General features: G+C 40.8%; 1 protein-coding gene across 1 annotated transcript in view; it reads left to right on the plus strand.

Moving 5' to 3' along the window:
- LOC120022190 (receptor-type tyrosine-protein phosphatase T-like) overlaps positions 1–14516 on the plus strand; it is a 356205-nt gene that overhangs the window by 231624 nt on the left and 110065 nt on the right. The window contains exon 13 of the mRNA XM_038966074.1: positions 1572–1845. Within this exon, the coding sequence (XP_038822002.1) occupies positions 1572–1845 (274 nt within the window). The remainder of the gene's footprint in view (positions 1–1571; positions 1846–14516) is intronic.

The following is a 14516-nucleotide window of genomic DNA, read 5'->3' on the forward strand; positions in this document are numbered from 1 at the left end:
CCAACGTTCACACAACTTATTGTGGGAAGCTTGTGGAAGTCTACACGAGAAGTTTGACCCACAATTTAAAGGCAATGCTACCAACTACTAATTGAGTGTATGTAATCTTTTGACCCACTGGGAATGTGATGAAAGAAATAAAAGCTGAAATAAATCATTCTCTCTACTATTATTCTGACATTTCAAGTTCATAAAATAAAGTGGTGATCCTAACTGACCTAAGACAGGGAATTCTTACTTGGATTAAATGTCAGGAATTGTGAAAAACTGAGTTTTAAATGTATTTGGCCAAGGTATGTAAACTTCCGACTTCAACTGTATATTTCACTAGTCATCCCCAAGCCAAATCCTCCTTTGGCCGCCTTTCCTTCCAGTTCTCTGCTGCCAATGACTGGAACAAATTGCAAAAATCCCTGAAGCTGTAGTCTTATATCTCCCTCACTAACTTTAAGCATCAGCTGTCAGAGCAGGTTACCGGTCATTGCACCTGTACACAGCCCATCTGTAAATAGCCCACCCAACTATCTCATCCCCATATTGTTATTTTTTTTTTGCTCCTTTGTACCCCAGTATCTCTACTTGCACATTCATCTTCTGCACATCTATCACTCCAGTGTTTAATTGCTAAGTTGTAATTGTTTCACCACTATGGCCTATTTATTTCCTTACCTCCATTTGCACACACTGTATATAGATTTTTTTATTGTGTTATTGACTGTACGTTTGTTTATCCCATGTGTAACTCTGTTGTTTGTGTCGCACTGCTTTGCTTTATCTTGGCCAGGCCGCAGTTGTAAATGAGAACTTGTTCTCAACTTGCCTACCTGGTTCAATAAAGGTATAATTCAAAATAAAATTGACAGGGCCTTTCAAAAAGGCCAGTGTGAAGACAGCTCCCACTGGCCAATTAGGGTAGATTTCCATCTACTGGCCCCTCACAGAAATGACTGCCCAATGGTTGCGCTCCCCCTGGACAAGTCAGTGTTTATATTTTTGTTTCTGTTCTTAATTAAAATAGTATATCGTTTTCCGCGGAGTTACCACAAGTATGTCTTTTTTAGATATCTGCTTCTTCAGTATGTGATGTAGTTCACGCTGGAGATATTAGCGTACTATTCGTAAAGCAAAACTAATGCTGAAAAACAGTAATGTGGTCGATTTGGAGTGGTATGAATTGTTCATTGGCTGGTTAAGACAGAGCAGCAGTAACACTCCTGCCTCTGCTCAGGAATACTTTGTATGAAGCTTTGAACTGACCTGACACAGACTACAAACCCATACTGTATTTACAACAGTATGGATATAGTCACACATTAGGTGGTTCCTTATTAAATGTAATACTTTTTACGAATACATTTTTAAATGAACATTGAAGCCATTTCTTATGGAAACCCAGCGTTGAGTTGAGGCCGTATGTATCAAGCATCGCCGAGTTGGAGTGATGATACAGGATCAGGTGTCTATGTAATCGTATTCATTGTGATTGGCACTACTACTCTGAGACACTTGATAAATACAGCCCCTGGTGAGCCCTCTGATGAGGACCTTTGCCCTCTGCTCTCTCTCCCCAGTGTCTATCAGCTGGTTGTGAAAGAGGAACGCAAACAGAAGGTGCGGCGGGCGGCCGACGTGCTGGAGTGCTTCTCCGTCCCGGTCAGCTTCAAGAATGCCTCCATCTTGGATTTGCCTCACTACTTTGCAGCGGAGCTCCCGCCTACATACCTGACTGTGGTGCAGCCTTTCAGCGTAGGTGACAACAAGACCTACAATGGCTACTGGAACCCCCCTCTCTCTCCAGCCAAAAGCTACAGCATTTACTTCCAAGCCCTGAGCAAAGCCAATGGGGTGAGTAGTCATACAATCTTTTCAAGGTCCATCACTGTTCATTGTCCCTCACTGTTGTATGATGTCTAAATGCAGATTATGGTTGTCACGATACCATAATCATGATACTCAGAAGTATCATGACAAGCAAATAAAACATGAAACGGCTTAATTTCTTGAGGAAAACGAGCTTTGTCATTTGGGGTCCTTTTCCCATTTATAACACACCATATTTGACATAAAGCAGGTTTTTATAAGACAAAGAGTTTAATCTGCATCGTGATTTTCTTTTTGCCATGACAAATTTAGTATTGTAGTATTGTGATAATGGTATCGGTGACACCCCTAATACAGATGTTCAACCTTTTAGTATTACTCACCTCTTGTGTGCAGTGCTGAATCTTGAAAGACCACATTTTTTCATGCTATCTTGAATCATATCAATTTCAGTCTTTAAAGGTGTAATTTACTACGGGGTGCATGCACACTCTAGTTCTGTTTTTAAATGCAACTAAGATGATATACACTGAATGTACAAAACATTTAGAACACCTTCCTAATATTGAGTTGCCCTCAGAACAGCCTCAATTCGTTGGTGCATGGACTCTACAAGGTGTTGAAAGCGTTCCACAGGGATGTTGGCCCATGTTGACTCCAATGCTTCCCACAGTTGTGTCAAGTTGGCTGGATGTCCTTTGGGTGGTGGACCATTCTTGATGTACACAGGAAACTGTTGAGCATGAAAATCCCAGCAGTGTTGCAGTTCTTGACACCAACTGATGCGCCTGGCACCTAGTACCATATCCCGTTCAACGGCACTTAAAGTGCACTCATAAAGGGGCTGACAAAGAATAATGTTCATTATTACACTCAAACGTCTTTCACTAACTAGGTTTCCATCCAATTGGCGACAGATTTTCATGTGAATATTCTAAAATCTGCCTCAAGAAAATATAAGTGACATCAATAAGGGATCATAGCTGTCACCTGGTCAGTCTATGTCATGGAAAGAGCATGTGTTCATAATGTTTTGTACACTCAGTATATGATCTAGTACCACAGGAGGTTTGTGGCACCTTAATTGGGGAGTATGGGCTCGTTCTATTAACTGGAGTGGAATAAGTGAAATGGTAACAAATATATCAAACACATGGTTTCCAGGTGTTTGAAGCCATTCCATTTGATCCTTTCCGTCCATTATTACGAGCCGTCCTCCCCGCAGCAGGCTCCTGTGTCTAGTACAAACCTAACATAATACATACCTATCAGCCAAGTGAATATACAATAAAATGGCAAAAGGGATGTCAAAATCATGACTGTTCTTCTTCGTAGACAGCATGCAAATGTATGGCTCTCAAGCTCTTCTTAATCGTAAAACAAAATTTGACTACAAAATGGATTTCAAAATAGATTAAGACCAGAGGACTGTTAAATCATTTTCCACCTCTGCGACTTTGTTTGGCGGGGGCATCAGCTGGCGTTATAAGCAGCACCTTCCCAACGCTCAAGTTTTCCCAGAATGCAGTTTCGTTTGCCTGAGCGTTGGTCACATCGGCTTCATGATTTGATTGGATATCAGGCAATTCAATCTGTAGGTTTCAGGCTCAGTGAGAAAACACTCAGAACAACATTAGACCATGACCCAGATAAATAAATAAAAAGTAATGCATAAAATATGGATTTAGCTTGGTAGTTTAGACCTGCCATCAAAGATAAGGCATTTTTTCCACCTCTCTTGTTCAGTAATTTGTTACTCTGTCGAAACCTCTGTGACTATTTTCCATTATACTTTGCCCCATTAAATTCAGGTTAGAGAACAGATTTTTTTTTGCTTTACATCAAGCTTAACTGTCACTCCGTGGCTTCAAGGTACGGCAGCCCATCATTATTTCATTTAAGGTTTTTTCCCATTTAGCCAGTGTTACAAATGTAAATGCTCAATGTAAACATGTTGATTACTGTTGCTCACTTATACTCTCCATCTTTTAAGAGACTGCGTAATGTACATACTGACAGTACTGTGCATTTCCCTTACCCTCTACTACAGCTTGAAATACCAATGAGATTGAGTTGTGCATGATGGCAGCCCCAGTTTGCTCATCAAGTCTTCTTTCACGGGTGGCATCCCGTAGATGCCATTCTTTCATCCTTCCATTGTGCCAATTAGAAAGAGTACACATCAAATGAGCCAGAGCGGGCTTTTCCAAAGCTATGTGATGCCACCCAAGCTCCCCGACAAAAAATGGCAAGAAAAGACATTGCCTTGGGGAGGAGAGTCTAAGTCTGGACAGGGAAAGAGGGAAGGAGGGAGAGAGTGAGAAATGTAGTAGGAGAGAGAGAGAAAAAGAGAGTGTGAGAGAGAAAGAGAGTGGGAGACAGTGGAAGAGAGAGAGAGAGACGGGTAGAGGGACGCTCTGCCCCCCAGTACAAACGAGCTGCCAGCTGATTCCTCAGCCCATGCCGGTGCCAACTGCAGGCTCCATCTCTCCTGGCACTGCCAATTGCACTCGAAACAACCCTCCACCCTCGCCTATCAAGTCCCCCAGGCTCCTTTCTTGAGATCAGCCGCAGTGACTAGACTCTTTAACTCTGCATTGTTGGAAAAGGACCCAGAAGTAAGCGTTTCACTGTTTGTCTAGACCTGTTGTTGAATGTGACAAATAACATTTGATTTGATGCCCTACACAGCAGTGGCGAGGAGGACGGCCATATTGACTGACTGGTCATATTTTTGGCAGTTGTATCCCCCCAGAATGTGATGTTGAGGCTTGACAACTAGGAGACAACACACCTACTCCATTTCCTGTGGTACCAACCACCAGGGAGCGAATATAAACATTTGTTTTGTGCTTTTGCCCAACATCTAGAAGTGTTGGCTTTGAACATGCTGAGGTACAGTTAACAGCAAGCCTGGTTTATAAAAACAGATAAAGCAACATCTCACAGCACAATGCCTCTCTCCTATTACAAGTTTTGTTTTTTCCATGTATGTTTTGAGGTTGGACTTAACACGTATAGCTCGTTAGCACATAGGGCACACCATGGGTGTCACCTCGTTAGTCAGTGTGTTACACCTGTGCTGGTTACCATCTCGTTAGTGGGAAGATGTTTCACCTGTGCTGGTCCAGGTGCTATTTAAGAGTGGCTGGGTCAGTGCTCCAGTGTCTTGATAGATGTGGAGGGTTAACACCTTTAGCTCGTGCTTCCTATTTAGATTTTTTTGACAAACTTTCCTGTTTTTGTTTTGTGCCACCATTTTGGTTTGTTTCCTGTCATTAAATTTGGTGTGGGTTTTTCTTTTGTTTGCCTCTTGGGCAAATTTAGTGGGTGCTCATGGTGGGTATCTTTTAGGTTCCAATTGTTGCCGCTAGTCAACTTCATTTTTTTATTTGATTCTGTCTCTTGTTTTTGTTCAGTTAAGGGACAGGGTGTAATTATCAAGTAATTTCAACACATCAATCAGTATAACAAATGTAGCTTCACTGCAAATTTTTACCATTAGTTCCTGGAAAGGCTAAATTAGGACATGTCGGACCACAATTTAGACAGACTGGTGATGTGAGCTCTCTAGGACACCGTGGATGTCTGTGTCTCCTACAGCGGTTCAACCAGCTGCACCACAGGGACTTGGTATTCAGCTCAGGCTAGTGCTCTTAGCCACAAGATGTCTTCCAACTAGAGACCTGCATCTGCAACTCAACCAAGCAGCATTTAAACAACCGCCTGTAAAAACGTTCCAGGATAAGACTATAAATTAACGCTACCTTTATTAACATTACTGCTTCATACCGTTGAGGCTTGTTAATTAACATCCCAGTGAAAAAGCTTTTGCAAATGGCTGCCTCCTTTCAGGTCTAGGCCATGCATAACAAGTTTTGTCAGACAGGTTAGCGATGGTGAATGCGGAATTCTCCTCTGGCTTTCACAAGTTTTTTTCGATGGTTTGCCAGGTGCTTTGAAATGGAGGGCATGCTTATCAAGAATGCCCTAGAACTCGGTGACATTGGTGACGCATTTTTTGGATTGCTCAAGCTTCTGTTATTGTGTTCCTCAGCCAACTAACACTCAAGGGAGGTGGTTCATAAAAATGTTTATGAGAACTTATCAGCCACTGTAAATTAGAGGGAATAAACACAGCAAGTTGATGCCAAAATTAATGTAGAGTTATATGGAGAGTAATATTAAATCGAGAGAAAGGTGCTCCGTCTCTCTGTTAAATATTCACTTAGGAGAGCAATAAGTGACGGAAAGAAGACAAGCCTCTTTTTCTTTTAGAGAATGATAGTGTTCCCTTAACACCTTCCAACTTCACTATATAGATATTAGAGTATTGCCATGACTTGCCTTGCAATTGAAGGTTGTCGATCCATATGTTCCTTATTTCCTCCACTCCTCACTACAATCCAATCCTTAAAGAACAATTCCACCACTTTATAACCAGTTATTATGCTGTTAGTGTATATGCACTACTGTAAGATATGTTAGTCATTCTACACTTAGTCGTTTTTGTCATTTTTGAAGCATCTGCATGACCCTCGTTGACAGTATACTACAGTTCCCAGTGTACATTTCACCTCCCAGGATGCAATGCACCGCCCAGTCTGCAGTTCGCTTAGCTGGCTAGCAAGCCCAGATGAAGCTTGTCATAAGTTATGAGTGCATTTTACATTACTTTTGTAATCATATTATAATGCTTGCATCAATATCATGCTGTATATAAGTTAATGGCATTTTCACCAATCAAATGCATTTCACAAAAATAATTCAAATTTAGATGCTAACGAATGCTAGACTTAAGTTACAGTATCTGTTGGTTAGCTACCATGCTAGCTAGCTAGCCCTAGCTACATCCGTAAAAATAATAATAATGTTTGCAACAATAACAGCCAAGTTTAAGCTTAGCGACTGTCTTAAGGATCGGTATCCCGTCAACGGGACAGTTATAAATCATGCAGCTCCTTGTGTCACGAACGCAGATTTTAGAGAAACAACAAATGTCGCTACGTATAAGTGTCTTGTATCAGCTGAAAGCTTACATTCTTGTTAATATACTGCACTGTTCAATTTACAGTAGCTATTACTGCGAAAAAATGCCATGCTAGTGTTTGAGGAGAGCTCCTAACAACAAAACACTGTTTTCACATCGATAGGTTTGATAAATTCACCTCTGAAGGTGAAATGTGTACTTACATTCTGAAATCTTGCTCTGATTTATCATCCAAAGGGTCCCAGAGATAACATGAAGTGTCGTTTTGTTAGATAAAATAATTTTTTATATCCTAAAAAGGTCCATATAGCATGCACAATTGATTTTGTATTATCACTTGTTCAATTTGCAAAGAAAGGAATCTGTGAAAATCTAACCCTAAACATTGTTTCAACCAGTCAAATCACGTTTGTATGTATTCCTCAGAGATCCTAGAACGTAACCAGACTTCACTATATCATTATGGGTGTAGTATATCCTATAGGACACCAAATTTGTTCAGAGAGCGACGCCTTCATGGCACGACGATGACGCGGCCGGTCTTCATTTGATCTACTGTATCTTTGTCAAATAAGCACCAATCGGGGTCAAAACCTTTTGCGACAGCATGCCTTGTCCTTTTGGACAAAAATTATACGAATATTCAGAGTTATGAAGTTATGAAAACTGGTTGTTTTGCAAATGTTTAACTTATAATATGGCTACTAATAATGGAAAAGTTAAATCAAAGTCCAAGTATACAGATTTGACGATATTCTTGCAGAAAAATGTAATATGAATGGAAATGTCTCCTTCACGATTTGCCAAATGTACCTGGGTAACTTCACACTAAATGTCATGTAGTTCGCTCATACTTCAAGTTATCCGTCTGAAACTTTGCACATACACTGATGGCATCTTGTGGACACCATCGGAATTACGAACAGAGTGATGGCTAGAACTGGGACCTTTCTCTTGCATTTCAAAGATGGTGGTAGAAAAAAACAGTTGTTTTTTTCTTTGTATTTTCTTCTACCAGATCTATTGTGTTATATTCTCCTATATTCAATTCACATTTCCACAAAATTCAAAGTGTTTCCTTTCAAATGGTACCAAGAATATGCATATCCTTGCTTCAAGGCCTGAGCTACAGGCAGTTAGATTTGGTATGTCATTTTAGGCGGAATTTGAAAAAAAGGGAGCTATCCCTAAGCAACCATCCACATAACATGTAGGTGTGAACAACATTTATTATGAAATGTACAGGCAAATCACTAGGGAATCCTGTCTCTCATGATTTGAAGACTTGTGTCTGTGATTCTAACATTAGAAATGCTAGCTAGCCAAGTAGCTTACCCTGCTGCATCTGAAATAAAGTGGTTTTAACATTAACTTCTAGCGACTCAGAAACCCGGATCCGGGAGCACCCCCCACCCCCCCCACACTGATTAGCATCGCTAGCATAGCGTCACAATTAAATAGTAGCATCTAAATATCATTAAATCACAAGTCCAAGACACCAAATGAAAGATACAGATCTTGTGAATAAAGCCACCATTTCAGATTTTTAAAATGTTTTACAGGGAAGACAAAATATGTAAATCTATTAGCTAACCACGTTAGCAAAAGACACCACTTTTCTAACTCCATCAGTTTCTTACTCCATCAGGTGCTATCACCAATTCGACCAAATAAAGATATAAATAGCCACTAACCAAGAAAAAACTTCATCAGATGATAGTCTGATAACATATTTATTGTATAGGATAGGTTTTGTTAGAAAAATGTGCATATTTCAGGTATAAATCATAGTTTGCCATTGCAGCCACCATCACAAATCTCCCCAAAGCGACTAGAATTACTACAGAGAGCAACGTGTATTACCAATTTACTCATCATAAAACATTTCTTAAAAATACACAGCGCATAGCAATGGAAAGACACAGATCTTGTGAATTCAGACAATATTTCAGATTTTCTAAGTGTTTTACAGCGAAAACACAATAAATCGTTATATTAGCATACCACATATGCAAACGTTACCCGAGCATTGATTCAAGCCAAAGAGAGCGATATCGTTATCATCGCCAAAATATATTAATTTTTTCACTAACCTTTTCAGAATTCTTCCGATGACACTCCTGTAACATCATATTACAACATACATATAGAGTTTGTTCGAAAATGTGCATATTTAGCCACAAAAATCGTGGTTATACAATGAGAATAGTAGCCAAACTGGTCTGAAAATGTCGGGCGCCATCTTTGAGAGTGATCTAGTCTAATCGATAACTAATCATAAACTTGACTAAAAAATACAGGGTTGACAGGAATCGAAAGACAAATTAGTTCTTAATGCAATCGCTGAATTACATTTCTAAAATTATCCTTACTGTGCAATACCGGGTCCGCCAAAGCGAAGCTACACAAAACAAAATGGCGATATATGCGTTTAACATTTTTCAACAGAACAGCGATTTATCATCATAAATAGTTCTTACTATGAGCTGTTCTTCCATCAGAATCTTGGGCAATGTATCCTTTCTCCGGTCTAATCGTCTTTTGGTCGAAAGATGTCCTCTTGTCCCGTCGAAATGGCCACTAACGTTCGGTATGTACAGGAAAAGTGCCCAGCTCATGGAAGGACGTCACAAAGAAATTCCTAAAAATCGCACTAAACGGATATAAATTGCTATAAAACGGTTTAAATTAACTACCTTATGATGTTTTTAACACCTATAACGAGTAAAAACATGACCGGCGATATATTACTGGCTAAACCAAGGCTTGGAAAGAGGCCAGTCCGACGTCCATCGTGCGTCGAGCGCAGGGAACAAAAGAAAGCTCCTTCCGGTCTTTGGTGTTTTATACAGGCCCTGATTGCGCAATCGACTCCATTCAAATTGTCACCACTTACTGACATCTAGAGGAAGGCGTAGGCAGTGTTTGTATCCTCATAGGATTCACAGGGACTTAAAAACTGAACTGGGAACAGGGACCAAGATTTCTGAAATCTCACTCCCTGGCAGGAAAAGTGCTGTAGAATGAGTTCTGTTCCACTCAGAGACATAATTCCAACGGCTATAGAAACTAGAGAGTGTTTTCTATCCAATAATAACAATAATATGCATATTGTACGAGCAAGAATTGAGTACTAGGCAGTTTAATTTGGCAACGTCAAAAAAAAAAAAATGCTAACAGCACCCCCTATTGACAAAAAGTTAACAGCCAAATACAGCCTTTGCACCTGTCGAAGCAACCATCCAACAACACTGTAGGCCTATTGGAACGAATAAAAGTAAGACGTTTCTTCACTTCGAAAATGTAGGCTAATTGGAAAGGCCAAGGGAGCTGCAACTTCGTTGGTGATGGTGGTTTTGCCGAATGGAATCATGGGTGTTTGATCCTTGAACAACAGAAAAATATTGAAGTAAGCTGACTATAAATATCATTCTATAGGTTTTTGAGTGCCTATTTAAAATATTTACAGATGTTATTAGACCAAGACAACCAGAGCAACATATACAGTAGCAACAAGTTCCAATATGATCAGAAAACTATAGATGGGTTGTATAGACAGCTGAAAATGACTGTCCATCATTTATTTTATTTGTCATCTCAGGGATCCTACTCCGGTTTTGCCCATCACTAAACAGTCAATAGATATGAAATCATAAAAGTGCACTAAAACTATGTAGGGCATCACTAAATACTTCATAGTAACAACCTAAATGTTAAAAGTGTTGGAGTTGCCCTATAAGAAGTTAATCTCTGAGTGATTCTTACACAGGCCATATCAGGATCATCTAAGAGTTGCTTTTAGAACCTAAAATCTTAGATTATTCCAAATGTCCTCTCTCTCTGTATCATCTCCCTCATCACGTTCTGGTCATAGAAATGGAACAAGAATATCTCAATGATATAGGCAAGCGCCACTAGTATTTCCCCCTATTTTCCAGGTTTTTCTATCAGCTCTTGGCCACTGCTCTCCCCCCTTCCTCGCCTCTCTATCTTTCTCACTTTTCTTTTATAAGCTGGCTTGATGCTGAGGTGGGGTTTCAATTCCACCCCTGTGCCCACAGGTTCCAGACCTGGCCCAGTTTGGGGATACACACACTGGGTGTCTGATTAAGATAGAGAGGGTGTGCGTGTGCGTGTGTGTGCGCGCGCAGAGCTGGAATATGGCGGGGGGCCTGTGGATGGATGATTTGAGGCAGAAGGGGCAGGCGATGGGTTGTTCTCCCCTGGGCTCCACGCAAGGCTGGGTTTGTGAAGGCAGACTGTGGGAGGTTACACACCAGCGAGAGATAGTAAGGAAAGAGAGAGCGATAGAGGGGGAGGAAGGAGAAACAGAGATGAAGGGAAAGAGGAAGGAAAGAGAAAAATACAGGAATCATAGGGCTGCTGAGTGTGCCCTGATGCTGAATTGATGTGACTATCAGAAGTGAAATGCCATTGCGGTGGATAGGCATAAGCAATTCCTCCCAAAGTTCAATTCTCCTCCAAAGTTCAGTGTCTGGGTTATGGTATCACTGAGTATACAAAATGTTAAGAACACCCCCCCCCCCCCTCCCCCCTTTGCCCCCAGAACAGCCTCAATTCGTCGGGGCATGGACTCTACAAGGTGTTGAAAGCGTTCCACAGGGATGCTGGCTCATGTTGACTCCAATGCTCCCCACAGTTGTGTCAAGATGGCTGGATGTCCTTTGGGTGGTTGACCATTCTTGATACACATGGGAAACTATTGAGCGTGAAAAACCCAGCACCATTGCAGTTTTTGACACAAACTGGTGCGCCTGTCACCTACTACCATACCCCGTTTCAAGGCACTTAAATGTTTTGTCTTGCTCCTTCCCCCTCTGAATGGCACACATATACAATCCATGTCTAAATTGTCTCAAGGCTTAAAAATCCTTCTTTAGCCTGTCTCCTCCCATTTATCTACACTGATTGAAGGGAATTGAACAAGTGGCATCAATAAGGGATCATAGCTTTCACCTGGATTAACCTGGTCAGTCTGTCATGAAAAGAGCAGGTGTCCTTAATGTTTTGTACGCTCAGTGTATAAATGACTGGACTATTAAAATTTAGGAGAATCTCTTATATAACGGTTTAATGCGATTTATAGCAACCTATTCTTAATGTTTTCTACACTCAATGTATATGCCTGTGCTTGTGTGTGCAGTGTGGATCTTTTCGGACCTAAGCAGATGCTTTTATCTCAAGAAAGAGACATGTTAAAGGGGCACTCATAAAGGGGATGTCAAAGAAAAATGTTTATTATTACACTCAGACATCTTTCACTAGCTAGGTTTCCATCCAATTGGTGACAGATTTCCATGCCAATATTTAAAAAATTAAGTACAGTGTCATGTGATACAAGGCGTTTATGTATGTGTTATAAGTTACCAAAAGGGTCTGACTTTAAATTAAGTACAGCGTCATGTGATATAGAGTCTTTATGGAATGTTATGAGTGACCGAAGGTGTCTCACTTCAAAGTATTACAGGACACTACATAAAGTGTCAATAAATAGGTTACTAACGTTCTGCTGATTTATGAAAGTTCTCTCATGATCCACAGGTTACTGTAGGGTGTCAGAGGTATATAAATGGGTTAATGGACCTGCAAAGTGTGTCAGAACCATGATTATTTGGAGTATTCCAACCTGAGACTACCGCTCCAGGTATTCCTCTTCTGTTCCAATGCTGGAGACCACAGCTTGATTACAACCTATTACAATGGTGCCACGATTTTTTTGTTGTCATGTTTGTGTACTGAGGAACATTTGAACTTGGTTCCAGAAGAAAGACACTTTCAATGTCTCATCAAGGTAAGTGTTTCTTGGTGTAACGCCGTCCCCAGGTTATTCCACACACAGCACATATAAGCCTGGGATATCAACCATTCAAAGTTGGCTTTAGTGGGAGTGACCATAGAATTCTATAGGAGTGAACTTACTGAGTAAAGAATTTGTCATCGTCACTACTTAACACAGTCCAAATGATGGTCAAACCCTTAAAATGTTATTTTAAACCTAACCCTAACTAGTGATGGCCAAGTTTGATACGCTGGTCCACCAGACCTTCCACACATTTAGACGGAAGTGTTTGGTAATGAGATTAGGTGTAATGTGACGAACATGACATCACTTTAGAGCGTATTGCCATCCTTCAGCACACCATGTCACCCTTTATAAAGCACATGTTTATATCATGTTCAACATAGTGGGTTATGTCACATTTGACATTGGTGCATATGAAGGCTTTATGAAGCCTTTATAAGCCGAACGTCATTTAAAGCAGGGCCTTACTCACAATGTAGTGCGTAAAGCCTCAACAAGCCTTTGTTGGGAACAATTGTTCATAAACAGTGATGTTCTCTCCTGGTTTGTAACATACAATGCTGATTTGTAGAAACTTGTTCCAAACGTCGGATACCATTGTAACGTTCGTCGTCGGAATGAGACCAAAGCGCAGCGTGGAAAGTGTTCATGATTTTATGTTCACAAAAACACTCAAACAAAAATCACAAAAGGAGAAAACGAAAGCGCACAGTTCTGTCAGGGAAACAACCTAAACAGAAAACACCCCCACAAAACCCAAACGGAAAATGACAACTTATATATGATCCCCAAATCAGAGACAACGATAGACAGCTGCCTCTGATTGGGAACCACACTCGGCAAAACAACAAAGAAATAGAAAAATAGTTCTTGTTTTTTTGTCATCAAAAATGGAGGTAACATATAATCTCTCTGAAATTAACACTTTCAGCTCATCAACAGACAGATCCCTCTGTCTCCTTGCTCCTTGTGCGCCTCAGCCACAGTACAGTCCCTGATGTGTTGTAGCATGTCCATGTCACATAAACAACAGAAGCTGGTGAGTGCGTTGTTGATGTTGTTTTTTGCTTGAGATGTTCTGATAATCTGCCCATAGTATTGTCTATGGCTCGTTCTACCCAAACGGTGCCGTCCCTTCCTCTCTCCTGTCTCACCTTTTCATTTTGGTGGTGGCAGTGCACAGCGTTCTGGTTTTCTTGCGCTTGTGCCTCGGAGCCGTAGGTTCAGGCTGGGGCTCAGAATCAGAAGAATAATAATCAGAGATGTCATGATTCATTTATTTCCGCACCATCTGAATCGTTTTCATTCAGATCTTGTAGCTGTGCTAACGCAACATGCGCATCCATTATTCTTGGTCTTGCCTGACAATCCTTGGTGTAAGGGGCTGTGTAGCCTGGCACTGTTCATTCTGTTGAGTTTCCTTTGCAGCACAGGAAAAACTAGTAAAGGAGCTGTGGAATATTAAGTTCGGTAGTAAGGTCAGAGTGGGTCCAGTAGTGTTATTGTTATATTTGACAGTCTGACGTGTCTGTCTTGTCCTGGGACACTCAGTCAGTAAGATTTTTCCCAAAGTTTGTTGACACACAGTCATAACAGTTTGACATATCAAAGCTGTCATTTGTCATGCTGTGAACTGACATGATTGATTTTTTAAGACTGCAGTATTTATTTATTTTTTATTTAACCTTTATTTAACTAGGCAAGTCAGTTAAGAACACATTCTTATTTACAATGACGGCCTACCCCGTCCAAACCCTAACCCAGAAGACACTGGGCCAATTGTGCGCCGCCCTATGGGACTCCCAATCACGGCGGGTTGTGATACAGCCTGGAATTGAACCAGGATCTGTTATGACGCATCTAGCACTGAGATGCAGTGCC

This window comes from Salvelinus namaycush, chromosome 2, assembly GCF_016432855.1.
Source record: "Salvelinus namaycush isolate Seneca chromosome 2, SaNama_1.0, whole genome shotgun sequence".
Taxonomy (NCBI): Eukaryota; Metazoa; Chordata; class Actinopteri; order Salmoniformes; family Salmonidae; genus Salvelinus; species Salvelinus namaycush.